Source organism: Myotis brandtii, unplaced genomic scaffold (genome assembly GCF_000412655.1).
Source record: "Myotis brandtii unplaced genomic scaffold, ASM41265v1 scaffold178, whole genome shotgun sequence".
In the NCBI taxonomy this organism is placed as follows: Eukaryota; Metazoa; Chordata; class Mammalia; order Chiroptera; family Vespertilionidae; genus Myotis; species Myotis brandtii.
In genome coordinates this window covers 533,425-545,268 of record NW_005356599.1, presented here as the reverse complement: position 1 = coordinate 545,268, position 11,844 = coordinate 533,425, and the positions used below count along the sequence as shown (strand labels likewise).

Genomic DNA, 11,844 nt, shown 5'->3' with positions numbered 1-11,844 from the left:
CTCACCCCTTGCCCACTTGTTGAGAGAAGAACCCTGAGCCCAGAGTAGAGAGAGGATACTTAGGCTGACTGAGGAGACACTGATTGCTGTGGGCAGGGGGGGCTTTAGGAGCAGAGAGAAGTCCTATGTAATCATTTCTCAGCAAGTAACCACAGGAAATTCCGAAAGAACACATCTAACCTCACCAGATACTAGGAAATGTTTTCATGATTTAAAAACCATGCCACACACCCATTCTTCCTCATATCCTAGATTGTGGCCTTTTGGCCAGTGTTCCCAACTTCCAGGATGATGGCCAGGTTGTCCCTCATAAGCTGCAGAAAGTGATAGAGACAGAGACTGACTATTTAAAGATGCCAACAAGGAGAAAGATGGGGAGATGCAGGACTGGGATCCCCACTCAGGAGGGCCCCAACCACCAGAGTCCTTCCCTGCCATAATCCCCACTTCCTGTTGTCACCTGAGTGAGGTAGGGTCCTTACCTGGGATAGACCCTGGTGATGGGAGAGGTAGGGCACCGAGATGTCTTGCCCATAACCTTCAACTTTCATCAAACCTGGTCTGGGGGCCTGACGACTCAGGACAGCAGAGCTCAAGTCAGGGCCAGAATGTGCAGTTGGGGCCACAGAGGTGGGTCCGGTTGAAGGGCAGGATGGTGTCATTGTCACAGCATTGCTCCAAGGGGTTGTACATCTGGTGCCCACACCTGGGTGCTCGCTGGCACAGCCACAGGTCAGCGTTCATGTGGGCCCCTGGAGAGAAATTGCTGGTGACTTCAAGGAGAACCAGTCTCTATCTCCATGCCCTGAATCAGGGGCCTCTTTAAAAACACTTCCCAAGGGTAGCTTCATCCCTCTTCATTCTCCCCCACCCGACACTCACCTGTACCTGACTTTGAGCACTGGAGGAGGAGGAAGACTAATATGCAGATGAAACCTGGAGAAGAAGAAAGGACGGTTAAGGCTGAGGAAGGGATTGTGGACCTCATGGCGGGCAGGCCAGTGTGGGGAAGCCTAGTTTCACATTTGTTTTAAAGGTTTGGATTTGGGGTTATCTCTGCATAGGGTCTAGTTCCTGACACAGGTAGGAGTCCAGAAAGCTGGACCTGGGCAGCCTGGACCCTATAAAGGGAGAGAATGTGGGGGAAATTCTTTGAACCATAGCTTAGAATTCTAAGAATGCAGTGAAGTTTCCCAGTTGGGAGAAGGTCGGAACAGGTATTAAAGATATCAATAAAGTGACTTGGAAGGAGAAAGGAAGCTGAGGTTAGACAGCGGGGGGGTTGGGGGGGGTGGAATTTGGGTGCATGGTTGCTTTGGGGAATATAATTGGGTTTGAGTTGATCTTGGAGTTGGAGCTCTCCTGTATTTCAACTACTGGGCAACATGACTTCGGATAAAGTTTGAGAGATAAAGGACATGTTCAAAAGAATAGAACATAAATGTTTTTTTATAGATGCAATAATATGACTATAATATAGGAGAAAACATGATTATCTAAAATGATACAGAAAAAGCATTTGACAAAATCTACACTTTCATAATTTTAAAAAACCCAACAAAGACAAGCTATTAATGAAAGAGAACTTCCTCAGCCCAATAAAGGGTATCCACAATACAGCTCACAACGTATCACACTTAATGGTGAAAGACTGAATGCTCTCTCTTTAGCATTAAGAGCAGGACAAGTATGTCCACTCTCATCACTCTATTCAACATAGCACTGGATGTTTAAGCCAGATAAATTAGGCCAGAAAAGGAATAAAGTGCATTCAGATTGTAAAAGAAGTAAAACTATTTCTATTTGTAAATGACATGATCTTGTATATTAAAAATTCTAAGAAAGCTAACAACACCCTACATAACTAACTGACAAAGTCAGCAAGGTTGTGAGATACAAAATCAACATATAAAAATCAATTGTATACACTGCCAAAGACCATCTGAAAATGAAATTAAGAAAATAATTCTAGATCTTGGGTAGCTGTTATCCGCATCCAGAGATCAGCTACTAACCCGGAGGCAACGGCTCTCAAGCAGCGCGACTACATGAACTCAGAGGAGACCTGCTTCCCTCCACGGAAAGATTCAAGCAACAGCGGCCTCCTGATCTCCACATGCTCTGTCTGGGGAACAGTTACTGTGTGTGAAGCCTCCCTCCACCAGCCAGAAGAGCCACCACAGCTGTGAACAGCACCCACCAGAGGCCCTGCTATCAACGGAAGAGCCACTGCTACCACAACCGCCCAAGGAGCAACCACAGCCCGAGGAGCCACTGCCACCCAGGGAGCAGCCACTGAACAACTCAACAACTAGATATGTCAGTGAGATCAAACATGGGTAGACAAAGAAACCCCCAAAGGAAAGAAAAGGAGGACTCGCCAGAAAAGCAGCTAAGTGAGACAGAGGCATGCAACATGACGGAAAAAGAATTCAGAATAAGGGTCCTAGAGTACATGCACCGGTCGGAGGAAAAAATCAATACCATATGCAAGAAGCTAGAAGAAACAGATGAAAAAATCAACAACTTAAGTAAGGCCCAAGAAGAAAGGAAGAGTGATATAGCTGCCATAAAAAACTCCATTGAAAGTATCAACAGTAGACTAGGAGAAGCGGAGGACCGAATTAGTGAATTAGAAGACAAGGAAGCAAAACACACCCAAACTATACTGCAAATGGAGAAAAAAATTAAAAGACAGGAGGAGAGCCTAAGGGAGCTTTGGGACAACATGAAACGAAACAACATACGAATAATAGGGGTGCCAGAACAACAGAAAGATGAACATGGATTAGAAAACCTATTCGAAGAAATAATATCAGAAAACTTCCCTGAGGTGGGGAAGAAAAAAGTCACACAAGCCCAGAGAGTCCCAAACAAGGTGAATCCGAAAAGACCCACACCAAGACACATCATAATTACCATGGCAAATGTTCAGGACAAAGAGAGAATCTTACAGGCTGCAAGAGAGAGACGGAAAGTTACATACAAGGGATCTCCCATTAGATTATCAAATGATTTCTCAACAGAAACACATCAGGCCAGAAAAGAATGGACAGAAATCTACAAAGTGATGCAAAGCAAAGGACTGAATCCAAGAATACTCTATCCAGCAAGGCTATCATTCAAAATTGAAGGGGAAATAAGAAGCTTCACAGACAAAAAAAGGCTAAGGGAGTTTATCACCACCAAGCCAGCCATGCAAGAAATGCTAAAGGGACTGGTGTAAAAAGAAGAAATAACAAGCTCAGAAAGAAAACAGCCACACACACAAAAAAAGAAATGGCTACAAACAAGTACCTTTCAATAATAACTTTAAATGTAAACGGACTAAATGCTCCAACCAAAAGACATCGAGTGGCTGAATGGATAAAAAAACATGACCCATACATCTGCTGTCTACAAGAGACCCCCTCAGGCCGGCCTATGCCCTCTCGCAGTCCGGGACCCCTCAGGGGATGTCCACCTGCTGGCTTAGGCCCGCTTCGTGGGGCATTGGGCCTAGTAAGCTGGCAGTCAGACATCTCTCTGGCAGCTCAGGTGCCCTTGGGGGATGTCCACCTGCCAGCTTAGGCCCACTCCCCAGGGAGTCGGGCCTAAGCTGGCAGTGAGACATCCCTCTGGCAGCAGGGAGCAGGCCTAAGGCACAGTTGAATATCCTTAGCGCTGCCAAGGAGGTGGGAGAGGCTCCTGCCACCACCGCTGAGCTCGAAGCCATCAGCCCAGCTTGTGGCTGAGCGGAGCTCCCCGTGGAAGTGCACTGACCACTAGGGGTCAGCTTCTGCATTGAGCATCAGCCCCCTGGTGGCCAGTGTGCATCATAGCGATGGGTCGTTCCTGGTCATTCCGCCATTAGGGTCAATTTGCATATTACCCTTTTATTATATAGGCTATTTAATGAATGTCACATCTGATCAGAGAACACAAAATATTTTATGTAGTTAAGCACAGTCTTAGCAATAGCTCAAATGTGACTACTTTTGCCCAGGAGTGAAAATATATATATATTTGAGTCATTGAAAATGATTCATGGTAGAGAAACCATAAAATTAGTTACTTTGCCCTTTGAATTCAAAAGTTTAAAAATAGGTAACAATTCATTAAGAAATTATTTTTCTATGGTAACAAGGAGGATTCATACCAACCTCAGAATAGAGGTGGCCTCAAGGAAAGGAGAGGGAGGAATGGGATTAGAAAAAGAAAAAAAAGGAGGCATCAACTCTTTAATGCTTTATTTCTCAAAAAAAGTAAAGAGCATATAAGTATATATGGCTAAATGTTTTTATTTATTGAATCTGGCCAGTGAGTAGTTCATGGGTGTTTGTATTTTTTTAATGCACTTCTATACATGTTTGAGATATGCCCGGATTTTCTAAACACATAAAAGAAAAAATACAGCAGGGAAGAGAAAGAAATGATGTGTAATCATTCTGTTCCAGAACCTTAGGACATACATCACAGAAAACCTAAGACTTATATGTCCATAATATGACATGAAGGAAAAAGAGCTTACTGTGGCCCAGAGTTAATGTTGCTTGAACACAAAAATTAAGAAGTAATGCTGCGTACTCTTTTCCAAGAATAGGGAATATTAATGGAATTTGTAAGCTGAAATCATGGATATGATTTTATGTGCCAAAAGAAAAAGATAGAATTTTAAGTAATTGCCTCTTCATCTTCCAATTACCCACATTCTCTGAGTGGGACTACTTTTCATGTAGTCAATAAGGGCCTACTAAGATTCTTTGATGACTTTGGCTTCCTTCCTTCACTTCCTCCTAGACCTATCAATCATCAGATCTTAGCCATTCATGTTCTGCCTAATCACTTCCAGAATTAAATTTTGTACTAAAGCCCTGGCTGGTTTTGCTCAGTGGTTACAGCTTCAGGCCATGGACCGAAGGGTCGCAGGTTTGATTCCCCACACCATTCAATGTGTCTCCATCAATGTGCGCGCTCTCTCTCTCTCTCTCTCTCTCTCTCTCTCTCTCTCTCTCTCTTCCTCCTTCTCCCTTCCTTCCACACTCTCTCTAAAGAACAATGGGAACATATCCTTTGGTGAGAATTTAAAAAGAAATTGCCCACTAAGACCATACAAATCACTAAGTTTAAAGTCGGGGGTGTGTGTGTGTGTGTGTGTGTGTGTGTGTGTGTGTGTGTAAAGTGGGTAAAGAAATACAATGTAATGAATAGTTCTGGGAACAGTGGCTTACTGAGCATCCTTGGACCAAGTCTCAATTGTAAGTATGGCCTGCCACTCTGTCACCAACTCTCTAAAGCAAGGGTGGGGAATGTCTAGCCTGCAGGCTATATAAGGCCTGCGAACTCATTTGGTCAGGTCCTGCCAAGGCATTAGGGGTGAGTCAATCAAATGTTTGACCAAATATAACAGGCTAGGAGAACCAAGATGGTGACATAGGTAAACGCCAGTACTCTCCACCTCCCACAACCATATCAAAATTACAACTAAAATACAGAACAACCATCATTCAGAACCATCTGAAAGCTAGCTGAATGGAAGTACTACAACTAGAGAATTAAAGAAGAAAGCACACTGAGACAGGTAGGAGGGGTGGAGGTGCTGAAGGGGCTGGTCCAGTACCCACGTGGGCTGTTTTTATTAATCGGGAGGGAGATGGTCTCTGTGGAGGCCGCCTATGAGGAGCAAGGGGCCCCAGCCCCACACCAGACCCCCAGCCCAGGATTCCAGAGCTGGGAAGAGAAGTCCCTGAAACTTTGGGCTGTAAAAACCAGCAGGGATTGTGGCTGAGTGACACAGAGGCTGCTTGAGATGCAGCTGTTCCTTTTAAAGGGCCAGCGCACCACACCTCTGAGCTCCAGCACCAGGAGGCTCTGGGGAACCCAGACACATAGACAGAGGAACTGGACTGTCTGACATCAGGGCAAAAACTCAGAGGTGGCTTTCTCCCAGACAGGGGTGCTCACAAGGGTCATTGTTCCTATGCTAGGACCTCCCCCATTGCAGAGCTGACTGGCAGCCATACCTGAGTTTCCATCAGCGTGGCTCACAGTGTTTACTCCACCTTGAGGATTCCCTGAGACCCTACTCCAGAGGTTCTCAACCTGTGGGTCGCGACCCCTTTGGCGGTCGAATGACCCTTTCACAGGGGTCGCCTAGGACCATCCTGTATATCAGATATTTACATTATGATTCATAACAGTAGCAACATTACAGTTATGAAGTAGCAATAAAAATAATTTTATGGTTGGGTCACAACATGAGGAACTGTATTTAAACGGCCAGAAGGTTGAGAACCACTGCCCTACTCCATCCAATTTGCAGCCGCACCCAAGGTGTTTGCAGCAGCTTTTCTATATGAATTGCCTGTCCTGGCTCAGGCTTCAGACTTTGCTAAAATCTCTCAAACAAGCTGCAGCTGGTGACAGCATGCCCAAACCTGTCAATAAAAAGCCCAAGACCGGGTATTAGCACCAGCCTGCCTTGCTTCACAGCTGGGCCTTACCTCTTGCACAGCAGCTCTTCCACTGTAGTCAGAGCTGGTCCTCACAGCCAATTGGCCTGGAGGTCAATTCCTCCCAGTGACGCCAACAGCAATCAAGACTCAACTACAAGACTATGCACACAGCTCACAAAGGGGTACACCTAGAGTGCCAAGCTCAGGTGACTGGGGATCCTGAGCCACTGGACCCTACTATACAAGGCCATTCTACCAATTCCAGGAGACATAGTAGCTCTACCCAATGCATAAAAACAAACACAGGGAAGCAGCCAAAATGTGGAGACAAAGAAACATGTCACAAATGAAAGCAAGCCAACTACTGGATACAGAGTTCAAAACCATGGTTATAAGATTACTCAAAGATCTTGATGAGACTTTCAAGGATCTTGGTGAGAATGTCAAAGACATGAAAAAGGTTCAGTTAGAAATTAAGCATACTCTGACTGAAATAAAGAGCAATTTACAGGTATTCAACAGTAAAGGATTCTGAGAATCAAATCAACCATATGGAATATGAGGAAGCAAAAAACATCCAATCAGAAGAGCAAAAAGAAAAAAAGAATCCAAAAATATGAAGATAATGTAAGGAGCCTCTGGGACAACTTCAAGTGTACCAATATTCGCATTATGGGGGGTGACAGAACGGGGAGGGAGCAAGATGTTGAAACCTATTTGAAGAAATGACAGAAAACTTCCCCTACCTGGTGAAAGAAATAGACTTGCATGTCCAGGAAGCCCAGAGAGCCCCAAACAAGAGAAACCCAAAGAGGCCTACAACAAGACACATCACAATTAAAATGCGAAGAGTTAAAGACAAAGAAAGAATCTTAAAAGCAACATGAGAAAAGCAGATAGTTACCTACAAGGAAGCGCCCATATGACTGTCAGCTGATTTCTCAAAAGAAACTTTGTAGGCCAGAAGGGAGTGGTAGGAAATATACAAAGTGATGAAAAGCAAGGACCTATAACCAAGATTACTCTACCCAGCAAAGGTCTCATTAAAACTGAGGGTCAGATAAAGAGCTTCACAAATAAGAAAAAGCTAAAGGAGGTCATCACCACCAAACCAGTATTATATGAAATGTTGAAGGGTATTAGAAGAAGAAGACGGAGACGGAGACGGAGGAGAAGAAGACGGAGGAGAAGGAGATGGAGGAGGAGGAGGAGGAGGAGGAAGAGGAGAAGGAGGGATAAAAAATATGAACAAGAAAATGGCAACAAATACATATCTATCAACATTCAAATATAAAAATCAAAATAAACCAATAAAAAATCTCATGAACAAGATGGTTAATAAAACCGAATCAGAGGCATGGAAGCATGGAACAGACTGACTAATCTCAAAGGGAAGGGGGAGGGGGGGGCAAAAAGAGATTAACAGAAGATCTTACCTATGGACATAGACAGTAGGGTGGCATGGGGCAGGAACTGAGTGGAGGGGAACAATGGGGGGAAAAATGGGGACATCTGTAATACTCTCAACAATAAAGATTATTTTTTAAAAAGAAATTAAAAGTGATGTCAGAGGAATGGCGGCATAAAGGTGCATCTATCCTCTCCCCCTAACATTGCAACAAAATAACCACCTATAATTCAACAAAGAAGTCCCTGCTCAACACCAATGCAGGCCTGGAGACCTGTACAATGGAAAAACTAAGGTGGCCTCCTTGGAATAAGTGGAAAGATGAGAAGGAAGGTAAGCTCAACACCGCTACAGTGCAGCAACATATCTGCAGCACAGCTGGGAACTGGCAGCAGCAGTTATGGGCACTTTCCTCAGCCAGTTGGGACAAACAGAGAGCTAACCCAGTGAGTGGCTAGCTGTTGAAGTTGCCACTGGAGTAGTGGCATTGTGTGGTTGCGCACACAAACAGGGAGAGAGTGTCTGAACCGTGGGGGCGCATTGTGAATGGGGTCTGAGTTGCATGTGTGAGCTGCCAGTCAGCAGACACCCTCCCCACAGAGTTCCTCCCCATGGCTGGGCCTGGCTGCAGGCTTTCAGGCAAAGAAAATAAATCCCAGCGCCCTGCCACTGATTAGACTCCCAAATCTGGCCTCCATTTGCCCTTGGAGTTGGCTACAGGAGTGTATTATCTGTAGGCCAAGAGCTGTTACAGTAGAAACACAGTGTGTTTCCCTCTGTGACTGAATCCCAGGAGGGGTGCTTGGATTGGAACCTTGGAGGTAAAGGGTTGCCATTACTATGAGGGAAAAACAAACATCATTCCCAAGCTGCAGAGGCTCAAAACTGTGAAGTCACAGAGGATAAAAAAATCTTGCAAATTCAGCGCCATCTACTGGAACAGAGTAGAAAGACCTCCTCAGAGATAAATGGGAAAACAAAGAGAACAGTGCACTCCATGAACAACCACCACAACAACGATGATCAGAAAGAAAATGAAAAATCCCCAGAAAACAGGCTGGAACACATGGAATTATGCAAGTTGAATGACAGATATTTGAAGATTGCAGTTCTGAAAATACTCAATGAGATGTGAGAAAATACTGACAGACAATTCAGTGTGCTCAGAAAACAAATCAATGAACAAAATGAGTACTTCTCCAAAGAAATGGAAATTTAAGAAAAGAATATAGCAGAAATCCTAGAAATGAAGCAGGCAATTAAGGAAATTAAGAATGAGCTGATGAGCATAGAAAACAGAACCAACCAGTTAGAGGAAAGAACTATTGATATTGAAAATAGGAATTAAGAAATGATGCAGAGGGAAGAAGAGAGAGAGACTTGAGAATAAAGAAATACAAAATAGCCCTATGAGACCTCTCTGATTTCATGAAAACAAAAAAAAAATAACATCAGAATCATAGACATAGTGGTGGAGGAAGAGAGAGAGAGAGTATGGAATGGAGAGTCTATTAAAACAAATAGTGGATGAGAACTTCCCAAATCTATGGAAAGAATTAGATCCTCAAATCCAAGAAGCAAACAGAACACCTAATTACCTCAACCCAAAGAGGCCTTCTCCAAGGCATTTGGAAATGAAGCTGTCAAAAATTAGTGACAAAGAAAAAATCCTCAAAGCATCCAGGGAAAAGAAGGAAGTGACCTACCAAGGAAAACCCATCAGAATTTCACACGACTTCTCAGCAGAAACTCTACAAGCCAGAAGAGAGTGGAACCAAATATTCAAATGTCTGAAAGAGAGAAATTACCAGCCACTCATATTATACCCAGTAAAATTATCCTTTAAATATGAAGGAGAAATAAGAACATTCCCAGACATACAGAAGCTAAGGGATTTTATCACTAGAAAACCTCCATTACAGGAAATACTCAAGGGAATTATTTACCTGGTCACAACACTACCAGTAGGATTGCCAAAAACTTGCAGCATAAAAAGGGATCATTTGTGACAATAAAAATATAAAAGGGGAAGAGGGACAGGTATGAACAGACAAAAGAAAATGAAGATCAGATGCACTCAAAAGGAAAAAACTATGGTATATATGCAACTTCACTTTCTATAAAATTAATGGCAACCACACACAGAAATTTCCCAAACAAGACATAGCTTAAAAAAAGAGGAAACAGGGGAAAGATGTATGGAATACCACAAAAACAAACAAACAAAACAAAACAAAAACACAACAACAAAAGAGAACACACACACCAAACAAACAAAACAAAACAAAACAAAAACAACAGATAGGAGCATAAAGGAAAAGAACCAATGGAGGGACAGAGTTACCAGAAAACAAAAGATAAAATGGCTATAGGAAATCCTCATACATCAATAATTAACCTTAATGTAAATGGTCTAAATTCACCAGTAAAGGGGCACAGAGTAACAGGGTAGATCAAAAAACAAAACCAACCATATGCTGCCTATAAGAAACACATCTAAGGGGCAAAAACAAAAGCAGATTCAAAGTAAAAGGATGGAAAATGATTCTCAAAGGAAATAACATCCACAGAAAAGCAGGTGTAGCCATACTTATATCTGACAAACAGATTTCAAGATAGCAAGAGACAAAGACAGACACTTTATAATGATAAAGGGGACACTACATTAAAAAAAAATGACAGTTCTTAATATATATGCACCCAACCAGGGAACACCAAAATATATAAAACAGCTACTCACAGAATTAAAGAGATAAACAGATCAAAACACAATCATAGTTGAAGACCTCAATATTCCATTGACAGCTTTAGACAGATCAACCAAACAGAAAGTCAATAAAGAAATATCAGCCTTGAATGAAATACTAGACCAAATGGACATAATTGACATTTACAGAAGCTTTCGTCCCAGAACATCAGATTATACAGTCTTCTCCAGTGCGCATGGAACATTTTCAAGGATAGATCATATATTGGATCGCAAAGCTAGCATCATCAAATTTAAGAAGTTTGAAATTATACCATGCAACTTCTCTGACCATTGTGTATTGAAATTAGAAATCAACTGCAAAAAGGAACTAAAGAAACCAACAAATACATGGAAATTTAACAACATACTACTAGAAAATGACTGGGTTGAAGAAGAAATAAAAGATGAGATCAAAAGATAGAGAGAGACAAATGAGAATGACAATAAACATATCAAAAACTTCTGGGATACAGCAAAAGCAATAATAAGAGGTAAGTTTATATCATTACAGGCCTACCTCAAGAAACAAGAGAAATCTCAAGTAAACAACCTATATCACATCTTAAAGAAATAGAGAAAGAAGAACAAAAGCAACCCAATGTCAGCAGAAGAGAGGAACTAATAAAAATTAGAACAGAATTGAATGAAATAGAGAACAAAAAGACTACATTGCCATAACCGGTTTGGCTCAGTGGATAGAGCATCGGCCTGCGGACGCAAGGGTCCCAGATTCGATTCTGGCCAAGGGCATGTACCTTGGTTGCGGGCACATCCCCAGTGAGGGGTGTGCAGGAGGCAGCTGATCGATGTTTCTCTCTCATCTATGTTTCTAACTCTCTATCCCTCTCCCTTCCTCTCTGTAAAAAAGCAATAAAATATATTTTTTTTAAAAAAGACTATATAAAAAGTTAATAAAACATGAGCTGATTCTGTGAAAAGATTAATGAAATTGACAAACCCCTGGCTAGACTCACTAAGGAAAACAGGGTAAACACCCATATAAACAAAATCAGACATCACAGATATGCAAAGGACAATACTAGACTATTATAAAAGACTATATGCCACCAAATTCAATAATCTAGAAGAAATGGATAAGTTCCTAGAAATATGTAACTTTCCTAGACTAAATCATAAAGAATTGGAAAATATAAACAAACCAATCAGCAGTGAGGACATTGAAACAACCATCAAAAACCTCCAAAAAAATAAAAGTCCAGGATCAGATGGCTTCACCAGTGAATTCTACCAAA

General features: G+C 42.3%; 1 protein-coding gene across 1 annotated transcript in view; it reads right to left on the bottom strand.

The window, feature by feature from the left end:
- Nucleotides 1-341: 341 nt before the first annotated feature.
- LOC106725621 (insulin growth factor-like family member 3) overlaps nt 342-11,844 on the bottom strand; it is a 20,631-nt gene continuing 9,128 nt past the window's right edge. Inside the window, exons 2-3 of the mRNA XM_014537394.1 lie at nt 883-936; nt 342-752 (exon numbers count right to left, since the gene is read on the bottom strand). Coding sequence (XP_014392880.1) covers nt 598-752; nt 883-936 — 209 coding nt within the window. The 3' untranslated portion in view covers nt 342-597. The remainder of the gene's footprint in view (nt 753-882; nt 937-11,844) is intronic.